Source organism: Hyperolius riggenbachi, chromosome 2, assembly GCF_040937935.1.
Source record: "Hyperolius riggenbachi isolate aHypRig1 chromosome 2, aHypRig1.pri, whole genome shotgun sequence".
Classification (NCBI taxonomy): domain Eukaryota; kingdom Metazoa; phylum Chordata; class Amphibia; order Anura; family Hyperoliidae; genus Hyperolius; species Hyperolius riggenbachi.
This window is the reverse complement of record NC_090647.1, coordinates 439,204,677-439,230,527: the sequence shown is the minus strand read 5'-3', so window position 1 is coordinate 439,230,527 and position 25,851 is coordinate 439,204,677. Positions and strand designations below refer to the sequence as shown.

Here is a 25,851-nt window from a genome sequence, read left to right as displayed (position 1 = left end):
TGGCCGTGTGTTCGGAACGCAACACATACGAACGCATGCCATCCGCGTTCCTATGCGTTGCGTGGCTAATCCCATTCACTGAAGTGAATGGGTCAGCCCCGCGTTTCTGCAAAAAATGTGTGCACCATGCGTTCCCGGACCGCACTGGTCCGGAACGCATGCAGTGTGAACATCAGACAGTGCAGTCTATGCACTGTCTGATGTTGTGCGTGTCTGCCTCCTGTACGCGTTCCCGAAACGCGGATGGGATCGCGTGCAGTGGGAAAATTACATTTTTTACATTTTATGCAAAATTGCTTTCTTTTCAGTGCAAAAACAATTTTGATCATTTTGACAGCTCAACCCTATGACTCTTAATGAATTCAGATGAGGAGAGGGCCTAAAATGAAATGGTCTGTGTGTGCTCTTATTGCATTTACATTGTTAGCTGGTGCTAATTTATGTTTTTTTAAATAGCCTTTGTATTTGTTAGCATTTTAATTGGTTTCCTCTGTATAGCATGATATCAAGATCTAACTGGAAAAAACATGTTCATACCATAATAGTATTGGCTCAAAACTGCATTTCTGCCATTTTTATTACAATTATTTTTCTTTAAGATTACATGGTTTTATATCTATTATCACCCACTCCCGTTCCAAGCCAATATTTGTACTTTTCACAAATGATCTGAAGAAGAACTTGAATGTAGATGAGAATCTGTCTGTAAATGTACTTTTATATATAGTGTGTGTGTGTGTGTGTGTGTACTTTTATATATAGTGTGTGTGTGTGTGTGTGTGTGTGTGTGTGTGTGTGTGTGTGTGTGTGTGTGTGTGTGTGTGTGTGTGTGTGTGTGTGTGTGTGTGTGTGTGTGTGTGTGTGTGTGTGTGTGTGTGTGTGTGTGTGTGTGTGTGTGTGTGTGTGTGTGTGTGTGTGTTTGCTGTGTGTACATCTGCATAGTCTTAGTGTACTCAACCCTAACTTATTGATTTGAAGCAGAATTACAATCACAATTCTCGCTCTGTCCCAGTAGGTTAGACACACCATAATAGCTTATAAAAACAAACTCTTGTTTAAAATAAATGCCTGAAGGGGTCAATAAGTTGTAATTTGCATCTTATTTCCATATGAACCATGTTCTATGCAAATCAAGCATTGGTAGAAATTAAAGCTGGCAAATCAGCAAGTCCTCATCCGCCACTTAAATCGAAATAAACCATCAAGATCAGATTGTTTTATAGACCACCAATTCCCTGTTAGGGCTTGTACAACCAATCCAATATTCATTTCGGTTCCACAAACAATCAGAAGTAAATTATTTTGCCAACCAATTGGGAAGTACCGAGCAGTTATCATTTTATCAGTTGCTGAGTGATCAGACAAACTAGTATGCAATCGTTTGAATCTGCACATTGCACAGTGTGCATGCTAGGCCAACCAACTGATCTAATGTGACAAAAGCAGGCGATCTGGCCTATCTTGCCAGTAACAAAAGATCAAACAGAAGAACCATCGCACAATAGCATTTCCACCGTGTTCGTCTGATTGCAGTGTCACACCTCTTAGCAATAGTTACTGGATTCGTTCAGAGGTTAAACGTAAGTAACAAAGGCTTGTATGTACATTTAATAACACTTGCAAGAAGGGAGGGACTGTTGAAATGTGATTGAGATCTACTGGTACAAGGTGGTAAAATGACCGCTACGCCACAAATGATTTCTGAATAGGCAGTAATCAGTTATTTACTAGATTGAGTGGTTAGCGAAGAGTAGATAGTCACATGTATAGGCTTTCTTATCACAATTTTCAATGTGATATTCTTAAAATTCTGTACTTCTGAAGAGTAAAACTTTAAAAATAGTCACTGTTGTAAAGTTGCTACAGGTTTAGGATGCGTCGTGTTTTTGAATAGTTCTACTTTAAAATTGTGAAACATTGTGAATAGTGAAAAGGAATTAATGTGATCCAGCCATCAGTCTGGTGATCCACCACTTAGTTTCCTTGCTACCAAAATCCATAATTACCAGTTAGTAGGTTTCCCATAGCTTCATTTTGTCTGATCTCTAGGTAGCCACTACTCTGATGAAATAAGAAAGTTCTTTACTTGTAACATTAAATAGTTGCTTTCAGAACCAGTTTGAAGTTTCAGAAGTAATGGTGAGCTTGCAAACCAGAGGTTGAGGTTAACTAGGCAAAACAGACTTTCTCACTTTAAAATTTCAGGATTGTAACTAAACATTAGTCCTCATTCTTTATTTGATGGATGCTGTCTACTCAAATGTAATATAACATAATCCTTCATACAGAGCTACATGGAAACTATTGCATGGCATCCAGCCTGACACATGAAAGAAAGGCTGTCATGTCACATGTGATGTCACATGGTTAGTCGGCACTGTGCGATATACCCATAATAGAATCTCCCATGCACAGTGAAAGAGTCAACTGCCTGCCGTCACTTGCCAACACCTCCCATCCTAGACTTCAGGAAATTTGGATGACAGTCAAGATGGCGGAAGTCCAAACTCCAACAGAAGTTTTGTATAATAACCGTTTCATTATAGTAGGCCACTTGGAAGATTTGTTGATGTTGGAGTAACAAGTGATTGAATGGATTACCAAAATCCTATAAAATTGCAAAATAATAGTATTTATGCATGCTTTTACTAGCTGGAGCAATAGACCTGGAGGACATATGAAAAGTTGGAAATAAATAGCATTCTCATGCCAAGAGGCAAGACTACACACCCAGCCATTGCAAAGTGTCTAGACAAGGCTACAATCCTTTGAGCAGAAATACATGTTTGGACAAAGAAGGACATTCGCTATGGCATATCCATCAAAACTCTACATACTTCCATATGATCAAAGCAAGCAAAAGGAAACACAAAGTGAGCCTGATAGCCCCTTAGAGATTCTTCTTGCATTTGGCCAGTGTGAGCTGTTCCAATACATCAAATAGCCTGGCAACTAAATGAATTATGAGAATAGCCACTACTCTAGGGCAAGAAGTTGTAAGAACACACTGTCCACCACCCAGCCTTGTAAATAGGGAAACCTTATACATGCAGTAAAAAAATCATATTATGTAGACTTCTTTTGATATGCAAAAAAATGTTGCAGCTTAAAATTAATAGCTAAAAAAATGACTGGTTTCCAAGTTATTGGAAGAGTTAATACTCATACTTTTCACTTCACTTAGCTGTTAATTGAAAAGACTATCCTTGTCATTCGAAATGATCAGATTTTGTTGAAGTGTACTAAGATGTAACTGTGGGTTAGTTTCCTAGTTTATTTCTTGTAGAAAGTGCTTCCTAAATCTGATCTAATTCCATAACACATCTAGAAATAGTACTTTTCAGTATTATTCCTGATCGCCGATCCCCGCTGGGTGACATGCCTCGTAGCTGTGTAAGAGGCCTAACTTTAATGACTGCATAATTCCTGCAAGGGTGTGATTCAATCAATACTCAAGTCAAAAGATCAGTGTGACAGCCAGGCAAAGAGGATTGTTTTAAAGGAACAGAGATGGCAGTTTTCCAGCTGCTATGGATACTGCACAGATTAGCAGCACAAAGTAAGATTTGAAAATTAGCACACCAGGTGGCTGATGGATAGCAATGAGTAGAACATTCTCCTGACATGCAGATCCCAGAGTGTGAACTATAAATATTTTATGGATTTTACTCAAAGAGTAACTGCAGATTGTTGATAGCTAGTAATGGTCAAAGAGATGCTTATAATATGGAGTTGATGCAACTTTTATGCAAATTAGTGCAGCTTGGAAATTTGCAAATGCTAGAGCTGCATTTGACTGTTCCATTTTCAAGCTGTATCCATTTGCATAAAATTTCCATACAATTTTCATTAACTCTAAATTATATTTCATTGTTCATCCTTAGTAATGACTATCAAAGTTGACACTCCACATTCCAATGGAGAAATTCCTCCTATTTCTTGTGTCACTGAGAAAGGGAGCTAAGGGAGGAAACTCAAAAGTGAGGATACAGACAGCAGTACAAACATAAGAGAAATGTTAAACCTTCCCTACTTTATCTGAGAAGTAAAAAAAAAAAAAAAATTAAATAGAGTTTCATTTAAAGAGCCTTGCATTGGTGTATAATGTTATAGAAATAATCTCAGCTTCAACACAATGTCACAATCGGAATATTATATTTTGTGCGATGTTGTAATGTTTATACATACCAGATGTATTACTGTTAAACCTGCAATATTGTTACTCTTTTGTATTACATTGGTGTGCTGTTGCAAACTTTATATACTACATGTGTATTATTGTTAACATTTTCAATACTAATATTATTGTGTATATATATTAAAAAAAAATTAAAAACAAAAAGTCTTGCATTCAGTAATGCAGCATTTGTGGAAATTATTCTGCTTCACCAACGTACTCAAAAACCTAAAAAAAAATTAATTTTTCTGTTGTTAGTTCATGTATTGTACTGTAAAAGGATTGTATTGTCTTTATGCCAAAGCTGCCAGTGGTTAATTTGTACACTTTTGAAGCAAAGCACACAGAAAATACAACTAAACAAGTTTGTGTTGATAATTTAGATTCCACCTCAACAAAAAGTTAAATTTTACTTTTCATGCAAAATATATAGAAGTAGAACTTTTGAAATTTGTCAATTATTGAAGACAATAATCCAAAAGAATTATGCTCATGTAATTGCTGATATGCTTAATTTGAATATTGTTTAGTTGTGCTTATAAATAGGTTAGTATAACATATGATGACTTGCTTACTTTGCTAAGCTAAGCTAGCTTGCTTTGCTAAGAGAAAAAAAAATGCTTTCAACGAAAATAAGACTGACATTTTTATTTATCACTGATTAGTACATAACGATTATTCAAATTGAAGTATGGAAGTTTTCTAAATTCATATGGATTCAACTGCATCTGTGGATGTACCGATGATAAAGTATGAAAATGGCAGGACTTCTGACCCAGATTTTAACTTGGACTTATCACCCTAAATCACATGCAGTATAAATTGATAAGGTATAAAAAAAGAATTACGAAATTATATTTGGGAAATGCCTGAAGAAGAACTTTTGGTCTTCTCCTAGCAACTAATTGGGATCCACCTTACCCCAAACCAGTTCTAACCTGTCCTAGAAACCTAAAAGAAGCTGATGGGTTGCTGAAAAAGAACCAGAAACTGTAGCAAAGCTAGACACTTCATACGTAAGAGCTAGTATTACCTTGAATAATAAGCACTCTGTCTTCTATTGCCCCAGAAGAGGAGAGCAGATGCTTTATTTGTGTAGTCCCTCCTCAATTTGGTTGAATCCTTAATTATTTGTCCCCGTTATATCATGGCTGATACTGAACGCTCCAGCCAATACTGCACTCATGTGAAACATACATATGTGTGACTTATACCTTAATTATCGGGAAAGAGGTGTTCACAGAAAATTACTGCAAAATGATATAAATCTGAGATATCATCAACAAGATGCCAGCAGCATTTTGACTGTGGCCAAATGGGAAACAGGTACAGAGATCCTGACATGGCGACTCAGTTTATTGTACAGCAACCTGGAGCAATCCGGATTTTATTAGACTTCAGCCTATGGTCTGTAGAGCCCAAGTGGGCAGCAAGCAGCAGTAGCCTGGTGTGCTTACAAGCTATTAAAAACTTCCAGCCAATGTGCAGATGCCTGATTTACAAACAAAAATGATGATAGTCTCATCAAATTGTGTGTTTAATTATGTTTAATATTAATTTAAGTAAATAAGACTATATTTTAGAGACTATCTAGAATTATTATAGTGTCTATTTAATTAATAATTATATCAAATTTACTGAAATGTGTTTGGTGGGGTGTTTGTCAGTATTAGAAATGAATCCAGTATTGTGACTATCCATTATTTCTTTTAGTGGAGGCTTCCAGGTTTGGCGTCTCCTCCTAGTACTCTGCTAGTGAGTGGAAAAAGAAATTAGCAAAACAAATGTGTCACATAATAAGAATAGCACATTGACAGGCATCCCTACAATTTAGAAGTTGTGCGGCTTGGCATGGATGTGGGTGTTTGGCTCTGTGTACAGGTAGACTGTGGTTAAAGAATGAGATAGGGACTGTAGGTTCGTTCTGAACGGGAACCTTAACTGAGAGGGATATAGATGTTTCCTTTTAACCTCCCTGGCGGTTAATTTTTTTTTTTCAACTCGGCAAAAAACCTTTTTTTTTAAATTATTTTTTTTTTAGTTTCATGTAAAGCTACCAGAGTGGTAGCTACATGAAACACCACTAGAGAGCGCATGTGGCCCTCTAGTGCGATCGTCGCCGGCATCAATAGCAAACAGGGGAGCGCGTATATAACGCGTTCCCCTGTTTGGCTTCTCCTGTCGCCATGGCGACGATCGGCATGACGTCATGGACGTCAGCCGACGTCCTGACGTCAGGCGCACTCGATCCAGCCCATAGCGCTGCCCGGAACTCATTGGGCCGGGCAGCGCAGGGCTCTGGCAGGGGGGGGCCCTCTTCTGCCGCTGCGTGCGGGCGATCGCGCGCACAGCACTTTACATGGTCAAAATCGCCCCACCAGGGGCTGAGATATCTCCCTGCGCGGCATAGCCCGAGCTCAGCTCGGGCTTACCGCCAGGGAAGTTAAAAAAATACCAGTTGTTTGGCTGTCTCGCTGATCTCTTTGGCTGCAGTAGTGGCTGAATCACACACCTGAAACAAGCATGCAGATAATCCAGTCTGACTTCCGTCAGAGCTCCTGATCTGCATGCTTGTTGAAGGACTGTGGCTAAAAGTATTAAGGCTCATACACATGAGCCACAGCGGTGGCTTGAGCCATAAAAAAAAAAAAAAGCGACAGCTCGTCGCCAGCTCCTTCTGTGCAACAGCCGTACACACGGCACACAGATTCGGCGGAAGCTTCCACCGAAGGTTCCTCCCCCCCCCCCCCCCCTCCCGCCATCCCCTCGCCGGAAGCTCCATACATTGTGTATGGAGTTGCTGTCGCTATTCCGCATACACACGTCGGACTAGCGACAGTTGCGTCGAAGTTGAGGCGACAGCTGTTGCCGGCGATTGGCCGCGCCAATCGCCTGGCGACAGCAGCGACTAGCGATGGTTCGGGGTGCGCGCCTCATACACACGGGCGACCTGTCGCCGCAACACGCGCGTGCCATGTGGTTGCGGCGACAGTTGTAGCCCGTGTGTATGAGCCATTAGAGACACAGGATCAGCAGGAGAGTCAGGCAACTGGTATTATTTTAAAAGGAAAAATCCATATCCTTCTCAGTTTAGATTTTAAGTTTATATGTAAGTTGGATTACTGTGTCCCCCTGTGCCACCCGTGTCCCTTTCTGTGCCTCTACTGATCCCATCTGTGCTCCTATTGTCCCTCTGTGCCTATAGTTCCCCCCCCCCCCCACACACACACACACACACTATCGTCTTCCTGTTTGCTTGTGCCTCCTCCTGTAATCCTGTGCCACCTTTGTCTCCTCCTGTCATCCTGTGCTCCCTCTGGGCCTCCCCCTTTCACCCTGTGTCTCTCTGTTCCTCTTTCTTTCATCTTGTGCCCTATCTGTGCCTCCTCCTGTCCCCTTGTGCTCTCTATGTGCCTCTTTCTGTCTTTCTGTGGCTCCTAGTTGGCTCCCTATGTCCCTTCCTGTCCCTCTGTACCTCCTTTTTTCCCACTTCTCTGCCTCCTCCTGTCCCCCTGAGCTTCTTCTGTCTCTCTGTGCCTCCTCTTGTCCTTCTGTGCCCCCTCTGTGCCATCTCCTGCCTTTCTGTGCCTGCTGTGTGTTTCTTCCTGTCCTTCTGTGCCTCCTCCTGTCCCTCCTCTTTCCTTCTGCAGCCCACCTTGCTGCCGCTGTGCCGCTACCCACCAGGGCCCCTTCTCACCACCAACGATGTACCACACCGCATCAGGAAGCACCATGCGGTCTCTGTCCCTGAGGCCTTCATCCTGGAAGTGACATCATTGGGAGGGCACAACATTCCTAACAGCAGGTGGTTTGTACGCCAGACGTTTACAAACCAAAGACCTTTACTTCCCAAAAGTCAGCATTTTAATGAACCTGCTGATATCTTTATTGCTGGCACAGCATCCAAATTACCGCTCACAGCCAATCACTGACCACATAGCCAAATGCATGCCCGTATTGCCAATGCTATGCACAAAAAATTAACTGCAGCAGATGTACCTGCTTCACAGGCAGATGTACAGGAAAAGAGCTGGACCCTGAAGCTCTCACCAACAGAAAAAAGTTTAGTGTTTCCAGGAGCAACCAACTATCACAGACTTCCTCCACCTAAGACATTTCTTTGAACTGCTGTTTGAAAGTGAACCTGAAATAAACCTGAGCATAGTAAATTAGTCATGTAATGATATGATAATGAAATCTGTGATGATACCTTTAGTGAAAGCTGCTCTGTGATAGTGACAAACAAATCCCCCAGTGTCAGAAGAAAGATCTCCTCCAGTCTTTCATACTTTCCTCTTGTTGAATTATTTCACTGACTGTCTGGCCTGGGCCCCACTAGGGATCGCTACTGCGCTTGAAATTGCTTAAAGCGCTTTGTGCAGCAGTCCCTTGGGTGATTTACGATCGGGGGAGGGGGGGGGAGGGCATTTGGAAGCACGCTTCCAATTTGCATTTTTGTAAAACCTGTATAATGGGTCTCCTGATGTCCGACTTCCGGCATGTAGCCCCTCCAGAAGTCAGACATCAGGAGACATCAGGAAATCCGGTAAGTGTATTAAACTTTTTGCAGTGCTGCTATCTGTTGCATTTTTGCACAATCAATACAAAAATGCTGCAGGAACCACAGCAGTGATCTGGCCTAATCACTTTCACAGATTTGGGTCCCCGGTTAACTAACATTGGCAGAGCACTTTTTGGAATTGTCAGATTGTTCACAATCCAAAAAACACTGGCAAAAATGCTCCAGTGGGTCCCAGGCCTCGGGTCAGTGGAATGTCCCAGGAGCTTAGCTTTCAGTTTCAGTTTGCATTATTACACATACTGCACTCTCTAAGACTATGAAAAACTGCAGGTAGTAAATACACAGGGTGATAATGACCCAATTCAACAATCGATCGATTACTATTTTATTGGAATCGACTAGGATGTATTGATCAATGTAAAACGTGCCCATATACCTGTTGATCTGCCACCAGATCGATCATCAGATAGATCGTTCTCTGAATGAATTTGATCACAGAGGGATTTAATGCCTGCCCACACACCAAAGACAGACTTCCAATAGATTGAAATAGATTAAATCTACTGGAAATTGCCATCTCTGCCAGCCACTCCCCAGGTGTATCTCCCCCCATGCCCGTGGTGTGAGTTAAAGGCTCGCCTGTCCACTGGCACAACTCCTGGCCTCCTTCATTGTCCGGGATCACCCCAAGTACCTGTACCACATGACCCCGGCGCCTCCTCCAGTGTCTATAGCATGGGTACATATACTTTGGGGAACGATTTGATAAAATTTTTGAAAATTTGATCGGCCTGCAAAATCGAGTAATGTATGGGCACCCTAACACCTTGCCCCTCCCTCCCCACCATAGCAACAGAACACATCACTACTCGCTTGGCTTCAAGATAACGACACTTCTGTACAGCACTCAGACCAAAACTATCACTTGCGAGATTGAGTCCTGGTCCCCCTGGGCGGCAGTCCTCGTGTTTGCACATAAGGCTTTATTGCAGTATGATGTTACATGGCTGCCAGTCCATGGCTGCTGTTTCCCCTACCTCTGTGATATGATTGACAAACTATAGAAAATCAACTTGAAGTATACTGACAGGATTTGTTGGGGTCACTAGATCTCTGGCAGATTGAAACAAAGTGACTGAATCTTTACAAAATATCAGCTGTGTATGGCCACCTTTTTATTGCCCATACTCTATACGATTTTGATTGTACAGTCTGGTCCTGTCATACCACTAACATGTAATACAAAGATCAACCTAAACATTCTCCATGAAGCATCCTCCACCTCATGGATCTTATACAGTGCTGAAGTGATACAGTTGTACAAGATTGTACACACAATATCAACATCATATGCTGTAGACAAGCAATTTTCACTGTAGGTATCCTCTGATTACATATCATGTGCTCTGTTGCCGTTAGTTAGGTTTGTTCCAGGGTTGCTTTAAGCAAATTATTTTCATAATAACATGATAATTTTACATCTAATATGCACATTTTCCAAATGAAAAGACAAAAGCTAATTACCTTTTTATTATTCTGCAAAACAGGTCAGAGCAACAAAATAATTCACATGTTTCACAAAAGATCAACAAACGGTAACAAATTTATGTTTGTTTATGTGATATTTATAAGAAAAATATGATTGAATTGATTTGCATCCTAATTGGCATTAGCACAGAGTGCTGGCTCTTCTAAAGCAAGCATGCCTTATTTCCTATCGTACAGACACACAGGCCTTAATTCAGTTAAAGAGAATCAGTACTCTAAAATTCTTACAATAAAAAGCATACCATTCTATTCATTATGTTCTCCTGGGCCCCTCTGTGTTGTTTCTGCCACTCCCTGCTGCAATCCTGGCTTGTAATTGCCAGTTTTATGCAGTGTTTACAAACAAAAGACATAGCTTCTAACTAGAGTGTGATAGGCTTGAGAGTAGCTCAGTCTCTGACTCATACAGAGCTTGGAGAGGGTGTATATAGCTTCTGCCAAGAACAAGCAGTGCAGCACATTCCACACATTCCAGCCTCAGCCGACAGAGCCGACAGAAGAGAGAAGATTAGATCATATAACAGAGATAACACAGCCACTGTGCAACTAGAAAAGGCTGCAGTAACACAGACCACATTAGAACAGGTATAGGAACTTATAGGATAGAAGAAATAAAGGCTGAAAATTGTGTTACAGAGTCGCTTTAAGCTTTTTATCCTAAGTTTCTCCTAGGAGATAGTTTTTCATCTTCTTTTTTGAGTATTTTCTTGCTTGCTATTGGCCTAAATGGAATTTTATTGATGAGGCGTGAAAATATCACCTAGGAGAAAACTCAGGTGGAAACGTGAATTGAATGGTGGATACAGTGTCTTGTACTGTATGCTGCTGTATGCTATGTGAAAATCTCTGAAGACTCCGCAATCAATATTCAGTCTAAGGTTGCCTTACTCAAATGATCCATTGCTGTGGTTCATGCTCCCCCCCCCCCCCCCCCAGAAAAACTTTGATTGGGCCCCTCAAAGTTCACACCCCTTCACTTGCCTCTACTTGGTGCCTTCTATGGCCTTGGGGCCCATCTCACAAGGGTCATAAAACAAGTGCGGCCATCATGATATTCACACACATAACAAGCGTAGCCACAAAAACACCTGATCTGGAGTATAGTCCCCTGTATCGGAGGAAGGGAAGGTTAGTAGTTGGAGCCCCCTCACAGCTCTAGGCCCCCTTGTGATCACAGGGGCTGCTCCCCTCTAGTTACACCCCTGTGAATCTGGAAGTGTGCCAATTGAGTTTCTTACACAGTACCAAGTGATAAAAAGATATGTGTGATCAAGCAGTGCTATTTAAAAACCCTGAAGAAAAAACTGAAGCAGTTTCCCCCAATTTTGGTTTAAAGAGGACCTGAGCTTAGAACACCTTAGGATTTATATTTACCTGGAGCTTCCTTCAGCCCCCTCGGGCTTCCTCTGGCCCCCGGTACTCCGTCCGTTCCCCTCTGTTACGCCGGTGTGAGGCAATACGCAATCCTGGCTGCATGCACCATCTGATTGTGCGCAGTGCAGTTACAATCTGTTTGAACTGCATAAAATGCTCCTGGAAATGGGAATGCGATTGGGGACCGCGCATGAACAGTGGCCTACGACTGGGCCTGTCGGGGAATTTATTAGGCCAGACTGTGGGAGAACAGAGGGAGCCAGATGGCGTCCAAGGGACCAGATGGACTACAGTGGGCTGGAGAAAGCCCCAGTTAAATATAACTTCTGCGGTGTTCTTCATCTCAGGTTCTCTTTAAACCTGAAGTAACATAACCCAAGGCAAATGCTTTGTACATACCAGGGATTAAGAAAAAGTCACAGCAAAGTCTTGAAGTCCATTAGAGCAGAATCTGTAAATCTTCTTCTACCAATGGTAGAAATAAGGGAATCAACAGATACTATTGCAAAAAAAAAAAAAATTCTTGAAGCACCTACCTGATTATGTTTTGCATTTATAATCTTGGAATGAACAAAGTATGTTGGGATTCCTAAACCATCCCCCCAAAAATAAATAATCCTGTTGATGCGGGTAACTGCTAAGTGTCATTCCTGAGATATGCAGTATTCTATCTCTAGCCAACTTGTATAGTACTTCTAACTGCTTCAAAGATGTACATATTAATAAAATAATATTACTAAAATATTAATTATAATTTACCAATAATTAAAGTGTTGCCATGAGCAAGGGTAACATTTCAGATAATCCTCACAGCAAATGTAGACCTATGTATATCAAATCAATTTCAACTTTATCAATAAAGCTATTACAATGTGTTATTGACTTTGACCTCCTGTAGTGATCTGTGAAACCCCTGACTGTTTATTATTTACAGTCAGGGTTTTCATAGATCATAAATCTGTTATGTTTGGTTAGTGTTACATTTGTGCTTCAAAAATTAAGATTTGTGCTGATTTCATTTTGAAGATAATAGCAATACTCGTTGAGATGGAAACATCACCTAGCCTACCTACAACAGTGCAAAGACATGAAACTGGTAAAGTTGGGAAGTGCCGCAAAATCATTGTTCTATCTTTTATAGTGTTTGAGGTATTAAACATTTTTGTGAAGGTCGTACTTTTTACTTTTATAAAAACTGTAATATCTCAAAAATTAAAGAAAGATAGAACAGTGATTTTTGAAATGCAAATGGGTACAAACACAGAACTGCCTATACACCATTGTAGGGGGGCTGGGTGACATCATTTGGAAAAATATTTTTATTGTCTTTAAAACAGAAGCCGCACCAATCTATTTTGCAGCACAAATGGGTACAAACGTTGCACTAACCAAATGTGATGGAATCTTTATTTGTGCTGATTGTAGGGGGGCGGGGGTTGGGCAACTTTACTGAGGTCATAAACCGGGGGTAATTTGTGGTGATTTGTGTATTATTCCTACAGTTATCCTTTTAGTTGTACAACTAACTGGTGTATGTACAAGCATTTTATATCTGCAGCTGTTTTGTTCTGAGACTGGCAGTTGCCATGCATCACTACTCGCCATTGCTTTTCCCCTTCTTCATAGCTTTCTGGGAAACTTCAGCCAAAACAGAGAAGAAATAGAATCTACTGTATGTCAGCATTTTGCTGCTGGAAACAGAATTAGATATCTTTTACTGGCTAACCAAGCAGACTACATTGGCAAATTTCCATAATGACTCAAGACATTTTATGAAGCGTTGTGTAATTACAAAAAACTGATACAATACCGTATATCTTGTGCTTTATATGCTTTCTCTCTATGTATAAATATGCACAGTTAATGCATTTATTTTTTCCTGCTTCTGCTAATGGCAAACACTATACAATATTGAAAATGTTGTGTCTGTCTGTGTTTTGTGGTTTTCTGGGGAATAAATAGAGGAATTTCCTCTAAACTTCCATCCTAGGCCCTTATTCAATTCACTCATGTTTTCTCCTAGGACAAAAAGTGAATTTAATAAGGGTCCTGGGGCCCTATAAAATTTACAAGGTTTAAAGCAGGAATGCCACCTAACCCCTTGCCACCCATGCAGATTGGTATAGCCTGGGTGGCTGAGTCAACCTGTGTGGGTCTCCACCGTACTAACCATACAAGCCCACATGGTACATGATATGAGGTGCTCTGTAAGAGAGGGGCAAAAAAGCCTCCACTTCTCTTACAGAGCCACTGTCCATATCATGATGATTCTAATTATTCCAATTGGTCCAACTAGGGTACGAATGGCGAGCCCCAGCGGGAGCTTTCAAAGATGCTTCCGCCGGAGCTCAGGGAAGACAGAGAAAGGACGGCTTCAGCTGCACCAATCCCGACGGGTCCCACAGGCAGCGCACAGCGAACGGGTGCGACGTGCCAGCAAAGCCTGGCGTACAGCGCAGATGTTGGGTAAGTGGTGGCAGCATGCTAGCTGCACACGGATCTCCTGGGGGAGCAATGCCACAGTGCCATAGTGCTGCAGGACAGCTCAATGGCACAAGTGCCTTACTCAATATTGCTTGACATCGCTCGGGACAAAGGAGCATCATTCAGGCAAAAAGCTACTATTCAACTGAGTTATGCTCTTAACGTTCAGACAATGCACAGGTGAAGCCGTCAATTGAATTTGCGAGTAAATCCTGAGTAATGGAAGGTGATAAGAAGCTTGCAGGCTTTGTGCTTTTTATCACCTCAAATTGCATATGGCCCCTGGTGTCTCTGGGACAGGAAATAAGAGAAATCTTTCCAGTGAAGGGAAGTATGGCAATGCATGACCTCACAGTAGCTCTATGCCTTCCTTACTCCATAGCTAAATCTATATTTTTGTCATCTAATACTTGGCTAGCTTTGGGATTGCCTGTAACTACTGTTCAAGACTGGCAAGCTGCCTTTGACTGCCAGGAGAGACTGGGGAGCTGCTTGTCATTGTTGGCAGGCACTTATCTATTGCCTAGGAACAGCTTGAGGCATTTGAGAAGCTGCCATTGGTTTCCCAGTTTAACGCTTTCAAATGACTTGTACTTTCATTTCATTTACTTAAAAATCAATGAAATCTGATAGCATAGTATGCTATAAAGGAAACGTGCTCTGGGGAGTTACATGATTAGCGGAGCGGGCACCTGAAACATTGTGAGGGAAGCACTACAGCATGGGTAGGTATACTGTATTACCTGTTCTTTGTGATTGTTGTGGTGCCTAAGGTCTCGTGTACAGATAAATGTTTGTTTTTGTTTTTTTTTTTACATTTAACATGATTTGTTTTGTTACTGATTTTTCTTATTTTTTAAGCTTTGTGTATGATCACTGGTTGCAATATAAAAGCACACCAACAATATTGTTGCTGAGCAGGAAATCATTACATGTTAAATAACCAGCAGCCCTCTTTCAGGGCCGGCGCTACCATAGAGGAAAATGGGGCAATTGCCCCAGGGCCCCAGAGCATGTAGGGGCCCCTAAGGTGTGCTGCCGGGCAGGTGAGATGCTACCCTGCCAAATACTGTGCAGGGGCCCCAGGAAGCACAGTTAAGTTGGGAGGTAATTGGGAAGGAGCATCTGCACCCGGCTTAGGGACCCAGGAGGGAGATTTGGCTGCAACAAAGGGTCCCTAATGCCGCTTTTTGTACGAAAAGTGTCTGTTGGGGCCCCTGAGCTAATATTGCCCTGGGGCCCCATTGTTACTAGAACCGGCCCTGCCCTCTTTTATATCTCATTTGAGTCACCAGATCTACTCTCCTTCTGTATACAGAATGAATATAAAATATAAATGAATATAAAATATTCTTGTTTGCAAACATAGTTTTCTTGCTAAGAAACCCATCCATCTTCTTCCCCAATCTGTTTAAGTTGTTGAAACCATTTTTTGTGCAGCGTCTGGGTTTAAAATAAACCAGTCTAAAGCTCAACACACACATAATACAATCTTGGTTGTACAGATTTACCAAATCTATGTAGTATAAGGGCCAACAGATTAAAAATACCTTAAATGATTGATTGGATAAGCTCTTATACTACATGAAAGTGGTAAGATTGAACAACCAAGATTGTACGGTGTGTGTTGAGCCTAAGTCTGATGCCATCTCCATCCACACACCAGTTTCCCCGAAGGATAGTCTCTTGTGCTCATTTAGGCTTGCATGATAGTCTAAAGCAGTAGTGTCAAACTCAACCACATAAGGTACCAACATCTAAAACACAGTCTAAGTTGTGGGAGGGGAGTCTCTCGTGGGCCGATGTAGAGCTGTCCCCCTACCTGAATATGATCAATCACACAGGAGATAGGGAGGGTGTATGCACACATATGTACAAAAACTACGTTTGCACACATGGTTTGGCCTTGGCCTGCCATCTTCATAGAAGTGCCAATCTCTGCTGGTACAGTGCCCAGGGGTCCAGCTATGTTGTGACCTCTAGTTTGCTGTGAGTACAGCACAGGTTGGTGGTTCAAATACTTCCGTTCTTTGGGTGCTTACAATGCACATTTGAAGCTCTCATGGACCTACAGGAAGGGCGGCTCACTACCCTTCCCAAGTGCCTCCCTCCTGTCTTCCCTATGCAGAGTCCTGAGTGGAGTGTAAATTAGAGATTACTCACCCAGGTCTCGGCATTCCACTGACAAGGTCTCTCTTCAGTTGGGGGGCACCTCTAGCTACCTAATACTTGGAGGCACCTCTAGCTACTTAATACTGAGGATAGCTCTGGCTACATAATACTAAGGGGCACCTGTAGCTACCTTTGATGAGCAAGGGAAGTAAGGGAGAAGTGGCAGCTGGGCCATCCAGTACATTTGCGGTGCAGTTTGGCAGGTGTTTGTAAGTTCATGGAGGGCAAAGTCTAGGGTGCCAGGACATCTGTGCCTATAGGATCCTGTTATGTAAACCCGGGCGTAATATGAATAGATCAGTGCAGGTAAAATTAAGTAACAGGCTTCCACTGTGCTTATTTTTCTGCACTTCCACAATAAAATGTGCACACCATCACCAGTCAAAGGAAAAACGCTTACAAGCCTCATACAACCCACATTATAAAGTTGAATGAGAAGCTTAAAGAGACTCAGAGAGGAATATAACTATAGATTTTTTTACTTACCTCCAGCCAGATAAACACGGATGTGTCCCTCGCCATCCTCCCGCTTGCCTCCTGTTCAGCCGTGATCAGCCCCGGTAACGGGCTCAGTCACATCCAGTCTGGGTCTTCTGCGCACTAGACCCAGGCTGACGTAACTTAGCCAGTTACCGGGGATGTTCGGGGTTGAGCAGGAGGATGGCGAGGGATGCATCCTGTCTCCTTCCCAGGCAGCACACAGCAACATTACCAGCAATTAGTGCATCAACACACTACATCTATGCAGTATTAAGCTGGCCATACATTGGTCTATTGTCCCCAACATGCCCAGCTGACCAATATCTTACTGATTTCTGAATCAGAAGGGTGACCAGGCATGTTGGAAATTCACTGTTCAGTGGGCAGGGAGCAACAGGAGATGGCACCTGGGTGCAAGATTTTCTCTGGCGCCTATGGGAGTGGTTAAATTAACCGCGCCCAACCACATAACCACACCCATGTCCTGCCTAATCACACCCACACCTTCCACCTCTTTACGCATGCATGTGATACCCCATTCCTACCCCTCTTCCATGGGCTTGCTCCTGGCTGGCTTTGGCTGCCTGCGAGTCTGCTAGTCTCTGGACTGACTCAGGCTGAGAGGCTCTGCGAGTGCGACGCAGTCACACACTGCGTATTTATGGCTGCCTGCGGCCACCCTACTCTCGCTCACTGACGTCGGCTCCTCCCCCCTGCCAAGCCCAAGGTGGGCTGCCTGTACCTTTCCCGTTGCGCCACGCAGCCTGCCAGTGTTGCCACCCTTTCACGTTGTTTTTTTTACTGACAAATACCTAAAAATTTACTGACAAAAGATTATTTTTACTGACAAAATTTCCCCACTAAATGCACATAAGAGACCGCTTTTCACCAGTAAATGCACATAACAAGAGACCGCTTTTCACCAGTAAATGCACATAACAAGAGACCGCTTTTCACCAGTAAATGCACATAACAAGAGACCGCTTTTCACCAGTAAATGCACAAAACAAGAGACCGCTTTTCACCAGTAAATGCACATAACAAGAGACCGCTTTTCACCAGTAAATGCACATAACAAGAGACCGCTTTTCACCAGTAAATGCACATAACAAGAGACAGCTTTTCACCAGCAAATGCACATAATAAGAGACAGCTTTTCACCAGCAAATGCACATAATAAGACAGATTTTCACCAGTAAATGCACATAATGACAAACAGCCAGTGTCCCCAGAATATATAGCCAGGGATATATGTGCCCAGTATATGTAGGCAGGGGTATATGTCCCCAGTATATGTAGGCAGGTGTATATGTCCCAGCATATGTAGGCAGGTGTATATGTCCCAGCATATGTAGCCAGGGGGTATATGTGCCCAGCATAGGTAGCCAGTGGGTATATGTGCCCAGCATAGGTAGCCAGGGGGTATATGTGCCCAGCATAGGTAGCCAGGGGGTATATGTGCCCAGCATAGGTAGCCAGGGGGTATATGTGCCCAGCATAGGTAGCCAGGGGGTATATGTGCCCAGCATAGGTAGCCAGGGGGTATATGTGCCCAGCATAGGTAGCCAGGGGGTATATGTGCCCAGCATAGGTAGCCAGGGGGTATATGTGTCCAGCATAGGTAGCCAGGGGGTATATGTGCCCAGCATAGGTAGCCAGGGGGTATATGTGCCCAGCATAGGTAGCCAGGGGGTATATGTGCCCAGCATAGGTAGCCAGGGGGTATATGTGCCCAGCATATGTAGCCAGGGGGTATATGTGCCCAGTCTAGGTAGCCAGGGGTATATGTGCCCAGTCTAGGTAGCCAGGGGGTATATGTGCCCAGTCTAGGTAGCCAGGGGGTATATGTGCCCAGTCTAGGTAGCCAGGGGGTATATGTGCCCAGTCTAGGTAGCCAGGGGGTATATGTGCCCAGCATATGTAGCCAGGGGGTATACGTGCCCAGTCTAGGTAGCCAGGGGGTATATGTGCCCAGTCTAGGTAGCCAGGGGGTATATGTGCCCAGTCTAGGTAGCCAGGGGGTATATGTGCCCAGTCTAGGTAGCCAGGAGGTATATGTGCCCAGTCTAGGTAGCCAGAGGGTATATGTGCCCAGTCTAGGTAGCCAGGGGGTATATGTGCCCAGTCTAGGTAGCCAGGGGGTATATGTGCCCAGCATAGGTAGCCAGGGGTATATGTGCCCAGTCTAGGTAGCCAGAGGGTATATGTGCCCAGCCTAGGTAGCCAGAGGGTATATGTGCCCAGTCTAGGTAGCCAGGGGTATAGGGTCCCCGTTTAGGTAGTTAGTGACAGGAGCGCTCCCCTCCCCTCTAGCCGCTGGCGCCGCTCCCCCCTCACCTTGCCGCAGTTTCAGACCTAAATCAGCAGGCGACCCGACCAGTAAGAGGGCGCTGGACGCACCCGCTCTATATGCGGAAGTGATGTCACTTCCGCATATCAGTGCGGCGTGCTAGGTCCTAGCGCCCGCCCGCCTGATCGAGGTCTGACGCGGCGGCGCCGGCGGCTATAGGGAGCGAGCGAGCGAGCTTCGGCCACAGGGGGAGAACGGCGGCCGGGCGGCGCCTCTCAGAGGCAGGCGCCTGGGTGCCTTGCACCCGCAGCACCTGCCCAGGCTCGCCCCTGGACGTCTGCATGGTATCATGTGGTATAACACTAGCCATTCAGTTCACTTTCAAAGAGGTTTCTGCTGGCATCTAATCTAGATCATGTAGATAAGGTGGTAGCATCAATCACTACTACCCACTCAATTTCTGATCAGGCAGTGATTGATTGCTTGCAGGACTGAGTCCTTATCGACCAATAAATGGCTAAGTCTGCAAGGCTGATTCTGGCTATTTTAATGGTTCAGGAAATAATTTTACAGGAGTCCCCAACTTACCATCCAGAAAGGTAAACAGACTGCAGATATGGCACAGTCATAGCAACAAGGCAAGACAGACAAGACAAATAACATTTATATTGCGCATTTCTCCTGGCGGACTCAGAGAGCTTGAGCTGCAGCCACTGGGTGCACGCAGTTGGCAGTAGCAGTGTTAAAGTGTACCTGAGATGAGGGAGAAGAACATTTTTACCTGGGGCTTCTTACAACCCCCTCTGCATAGATAGCTCCATCGCCGCGGTCCAAAGAATCTTAGATCCCCTGGTAGCAGCCCTGCTTTCCGAGCCAGTCGGTGCAGGCGCAGTGCGGGGAAACACACTCCCCCACCTCGCTACCGCAGCTGGGAGAATTCTGCTCCTGTGCAGTATGTCCAACTGACTGCAGAGGCCAGGGCTGCTATCGGGGGATCTAGGAGGCTTTGGACTGGGGCAAGGGAGCGATCTGCACGGAGGGGGTAGGAGGAAGCTCCAGGTATGTATAAAACTTTTCCTTTTACTGAGCAGGAAGAGCCAAGATTTTAACCCAGGTCTCCTGTGTTAGAAGCAGAGCCCTTAACCATTACACTATCCACACTATCCAGCTACAAGGTAGCATGGGACTTTGCTGTTCTGGTGGTTCTTAGTGCAGCAGCAGCAGCATTGACACTATAGTACATTTGTAGGGAAGGGATAGGAAAAAATCAATTGGTGTTATATCTGCCTTGATGAGAGGTGATGAGAGGGAGCAGTAAGAAAAGACTCCAAATTCACACTGCAAGTCCACAACTGTCAAAGTCACTCACTCACACTCAGGATAATTAGGGTTTGCATACAACAGGCTTTTGTTTATTGCTTCTGGCATATGTTTCTGAAGCACTTTGAATGGATCTGAAAAGCAGTGATTGAACATTGAATTATTTGGCAGCATACACCTACAAAAGTAATTGCTTTTCCAACAGAATCAGATACACATTAGCAGGGCGTTCTCTGGCCCTACATTTCACCACACCTCAAGGTCAATATATTAAGTTGTTATAACCCTGGTTGGCACCATATACAGAATTATATTTAACTTTAAAATATTAAAAATCCATCAAAGCTTCATGGCTGTATTGTCTACGCCCTAGTTTCATAACACATGGTACACGTACCCCATGGGGCACTTTAATAAGGCTCAGGGGCTACTTGATATTGTTCTAGTCAAGCAGTTATGTTAAGATTCAAGATTAATCAATATGATAAATCTTGTATAAACAAACCTGAATAAGTATATACGTTGTTTCCCCCGAAAACAAGACCTACCCTAAAAATAGGAGAGACAAACTACCGATAATATGCAAACGAAGGTTGCGCATACACAACTGCTACTATGTGTGCTTAAAAGTTTATAAAAAGTTCATATAAAGCATAAGCATTCCGCCTGAGGCCTTCACTATACAGAGGCAGTCTTCAGAGGTGAGTCTATTGTTCTTTTCTATCACCGTCACCAACACCCTGTGGGCTGACACTCACCGGATATATAGACCTCCACTCAGGTCTATTCAAGCCTTGGGACACTTTGGGCCGTCCCCCACCACACCAGAACGAACCGTCACCTCCTTGGACTTTATAGCAGATGCATCTCCATATGACCTCAAAACAAATGCCTCACATAGCGTGATACCGTCATATTTTATTAAAAAGTTAAAAATAGTTACACTCACAGATTTTCTTCTTTGTACAACAACGTAGAGTTTGGTCACGGGCTCTCCCCCGTTTAGTAGGGCCCCGGCTGGCACTTATAGTTCCTAAGCTGAAAAGGTGGCGTGCACTCCACTCAAATCCCGAACCTCAGCGCCGCTCGTCCGCCCGCACTCGTCTTGGCTTTCACTTCCTTAACCTCCTTGGCGGTAATCCCGAGCTGAGCTCGGGGTATGCCGCCGGAGGTCGCCGCTCAGGCCCTGCTGGGCCGATTTGCGTTCTGCAAAAAGCAGCACACGCAGCCGGCACTTTGCCAGCCGCGTGTGCTGCCCGATCGCCGCCGCTCCGCGGCAATCCGCCGCGTGCAGCGGCGAAAGAGGGTCCCCCCAGCCGCCCGAGCCCAGCGCAGCCGGAACAAACAGTTCCGGCCGGCGCTAGGGGCTGGATCGGGCGGCTCTGACGTCAGGACGTCGACTGACGTCCATGACGTCACTCCGCTCGTCGCCATGGCGACGAGGAAAGCGAAACAAGATAGGCCGCTCATTGCGGCCTATCTTGTTACTTTCGATTGCCGGAGGCGATCGAAAGTACGCCTCCGGAGCGCCCTCTAGTGGGCTTTCATGCAGCCAACTTTCAGTTGGCTGCATGAAATATTTTTTTTTTAATTTAAAAAAAACCCTCCCGCAGCCTACCTGGCAAAATAATTAAACCGCCAGGGAGGTTAATCCAGACCCCGCCTTACATGTTTCGTCGTATGACTCATCAGAAGCTCTGATGAGTCATACGACGAAACATGTAAGGCGGGGTCTGGATTAAGGAAGTGAAAGCCAAGACAAGTGCGGGCGGACGAGCGGCGCTGAGGTTCGGGATTTGAGTGGAGTGCACGCCACCTTTTCAGCTTAGGAACTATAAGTGCCAGCCGGGGCCCTACTAAACGGGGGAGAGCCCGTGACCAAACTCTACGTTGTTGTACAAAGAAGAAAATCTGTGAGTGTAACTATTTTTAACTTTTTAATAAAATATGACGGTATCACGCTATGTGAGGCATTTGTTTTGAGGTCATATGGAGATGCATCTGCTATAAAGTCCAAGGAGGTGACGGTTCGTTCTGGTGTGGTGGGGGACGGCCCAAAGTGTCCCAAGGCTTGAATAGACCTGAGTGGAGGTCTATATATCCGGTGAGTGTCAGCCCACAGGGTGTTGGTGACGGTGATAGAAAAGAACAATAGACTCACCTCTGAAGACTGCCTCTGTATAGTGAAGGCCTCAGGCGGAATGCTTATGCTTTATATGAACTTTTTATAAACTTTTAAGCACACATAGTAGCAGTTGTGTATGCGCAACCTTCGTTTGCATATTGTTTGGATTTTTTTCGAAGGGGCAGCTCCAACTTAGTAGTACAATTGTGTACTCAGGCAAGGTGTAGCGCTTATCTCCTTGTTGGATATACAAACTACCGATAATGTTAGGAGAATGGTGGGCTTGGTTGAGGTGATGCACCATGGTAGTGGGCCTTCTCTGCTCCTTTACCTGGATGCGGAGAAGGCCTTCAATGTTTAGTTGTGCAGAGGTTTGGCATCCACAGGGAATTCCTTAATGGTGTCCGAGGCCTCTACACTGGTCCCGCTGCTACTGTATGCAATATGGGGTTGTCATCAGGTTCTTTACCTATTAAAAATGGTACCAGGCAGGGATGTCCTCTCTCCCCCTTGTTGTTCGCCCTCTATATTGAGCCCCTGGCCCTAATGGTTAGAAATTCTCTAGATGTCTAGATGTCTCCGGTATAACAGTGGGGAATGAAGTGTTCAAGGTGGCACTATTTGCAGATGACACTATCTTCTCTCTGTCCAACCCTCATACTTGTCTTCCTCACCTATTTACTTTACTTGATCGGTTCGGTTCTATCTCTGGCTTCAAGGTCAATAAATCTAAGTCCAAAGCTTTAGCTTTTGGGTTATCTGCTTCTTAACAAGATGTCCTGGCTTCTAAGTTTAAGTTTACATTTCAGAATAAGGGGTCTGAAATATCTTGGCATTATCCTCACCCCCTCCATAACCCAATTGTATGCTGCTAATTACACTCCCATGCTTACTAAACTGCACTCTCTTCTGAGAGAATGGAACAGCTCTATATCCCTAATGGGTAGAGTTAACGCTTTAAAAATGATTGCCTTGCCTAAAATCCTATATCTTTTCCATGCCCTTTCCACCAGGGTTTTAAGAACTGACCTGAAGAAGCTCCAAACACATTTTACCAGTTTTATTTGGGGGGTAGGATCACATACCAGTTCCTTGCTAGGGATAAGACGATGGGAGTGGGGGAAGGGGGCCAGGGTGCTCCTAAACACCTTCAATATTTTGACGCAGCCCGTCTTGCACAGTTAGCCCAGTGGTCTTCTACCAGGGGGATGGCGAGATGGATTGACCTTGAAGCTGCATTGATTCGCCTCTTCCCTCTCTCTTCTCTTCTATGGACTAAACAACTCTTGTTGCCTAATCTCCTGGCTTTATCTATTGTCACAAAGTCACTGTCTGTGTGGAAGCTTCAGTTAAAGAGTCTAAGCTTATTTAAACTACGTTCCTTGAGAGAGCCTCTTCTTATAAATAGGAACTTCCATCCTGGCTGTGACCGCTTACCATGGTCTAACTGGACCTTTGACCCACCTTTGCTGCTTAAAGTCTTGATCTTGGAAGGGAAGATTGTGCCTTGGCCTGATCTTAGATCTAAATATAAATTACAACAGTCTGATTATTTCCGATATCTTCAAGTGAGACATTTTGTCCAGAGTTGTCTAAGAGCTGACATTGACACTGCACCTGCTCCAATTGAAAAATATGTCCACACTCCAGGTCTTAGCTCCTCTTTTTACTTTGAAATATGGTATAATAGGCTCCTTGAGATGACATTAGCTGTGAACAAGTGGCAGGATAGATTGAGGGATACATGGTCGGTCTCTAAATGGGATGACATCTTCCTTGGTTTAGCTAAATCCTCAATAACCTGTGATATTAAAGAACGGGGCTATAAAATATTATACAATTGGTATCGCACCCCCCTCCTCTTGTTCCGAAGGAACATAGCCCTGTCTGAGCTCTGCTTCAGGGGTTGTGGTCTTTCTGCTGACCAAGAACACTGTTGGTGGTCTTGCCCTTTAGTTAGACAATTTTGGTCTAAGTGCTTTAGCCTGGCTTCTCAACTCATGGACAAAAGTATACCTCCTAACCCCTGGATGGCTCTATTTAGCAAGAATTTGCCAGGCTTAACCAAATACCAGAATAAATTGACGTTACACCTCTGCAACGCAGCCAAAGCCTTTATAGTGAAGGAGTGAAAGTCCCCTAACCTACCTTTCCCTGTCCTTATCCAGAAAAATGAATGAGTTTTATTGGATGGAAAAAATTACCTCCTCTATCCTTAATCAAGAGACTCAGTTTGAACAGGTTTGGGCCCCATGGAGTGACCATTTCCCTTCCTCATAGAACTGTACTCTTAATTGGTGGGTCATCATATTGTTGTATGCAGGGCAGGCCTTCTCACACAGATCTTGCCCTTGCAATAAAGGTATTTCTGCTTTCTATGTCCTCAATCCCTTGTTGATTATGGCTATTGCTGTTATACTCATTTCTGTGCATGTACATCTGGAACTTCACAGACACATTGGACATTGTTGTCCAATAAAACCTTTTGTTGGAACCCACAAGACACAAAACTTGGTTTGGCAAATGCCTGGGCTCTCTGTAAATGTACATGGAAAAGGGAAATAGAGTCACAAGAAATTCATGATGGAATTCAGGGTTTGCAGAGATATGACGATGTTCCAGAAGGTGTTGACATGACTGTATTAGAATAAATGTTGATTTTTTTTTTTTGGGGGGGGGGGGGGTTGGTTCAAGACTAAATGTGGATTTTTGTTCATGTAAAAATAAGACATTTCCTGAGAAATACCTCCCAACGCATCTTTTGGAGCAGATATTAATACAAGACCTTGGCCCATATACAATTAACTTTTTCTCCTACGTTTTCCCCCGGAGATAATTTTTCCTCTTCTCTTTAAAATAACTTTTTAGCACTTTGCAATTTAAAAAACTATCAAAATGTAGGTGAAAAGGTGCTATAAAATCATGTAAGTGTGAAAGACTCCATAGAGATGGAGATGGATTTTATTGACTCAGAGGCCTCTAGTGGCAAAATAGCTTACCACAACGCCATAGTGTAAAAGGAGCCTGAAAAAGCCATGAAATAAAACAAAGCCACTACATCATAGGTTAAATTAGTAATAATACAATCACATGTATTTGCATTGGACTAACTATTATGGTACCCATACATGGTACAATAAAAACGTTTGATTTTCCCATTTTTTTCGACCAAAACAATCGAATCGTATAAAAGTTGAAAAGAATCTTTTTTTTCGATCAAGAAAAAACGAACGGTTATCCAGTTTTTTCTATAAAAATACGATCAGACATGTTGGAAAAATCTTTATATTCGTTCTAACAGAATAATCAAACTAAATTATCTAATTGAGAAAAATTATTTCATAGCTCCCTTTAAGATG

General features: G+C 43.6%; 1 protein-coding gene across 4 annotated transcripts in view; it reads left to right on the top strand.

The window, feature by feature from the left end:
* ADGRG2 (adhesion G protein-coupled receptor G2) overlaps positions 1–25,851 on the top strand; it is a 234,306-nt gene that overhangs the window by 119,840 nt on the left and 88,615 nt on the right. For 3 of the 4 annotated variants that reach the window (XM_068269981.1, XM_068269979.1, XM_068269982.1), the window contains exon 5: positions 10,247–10,294. The exons of the other annotated variant lie outside the window; for it this stretch is intronic. In XM_068269981.1, coding sequence (XP_068126082.1) covers positions 10,247–10,294 — 48 coding nt within the window. The remainder of the gene's footprint in view (positions 1–10,246; positions 10,295–25,851) is intronic. 4 annotated transcript variants of the gene reach the window in all.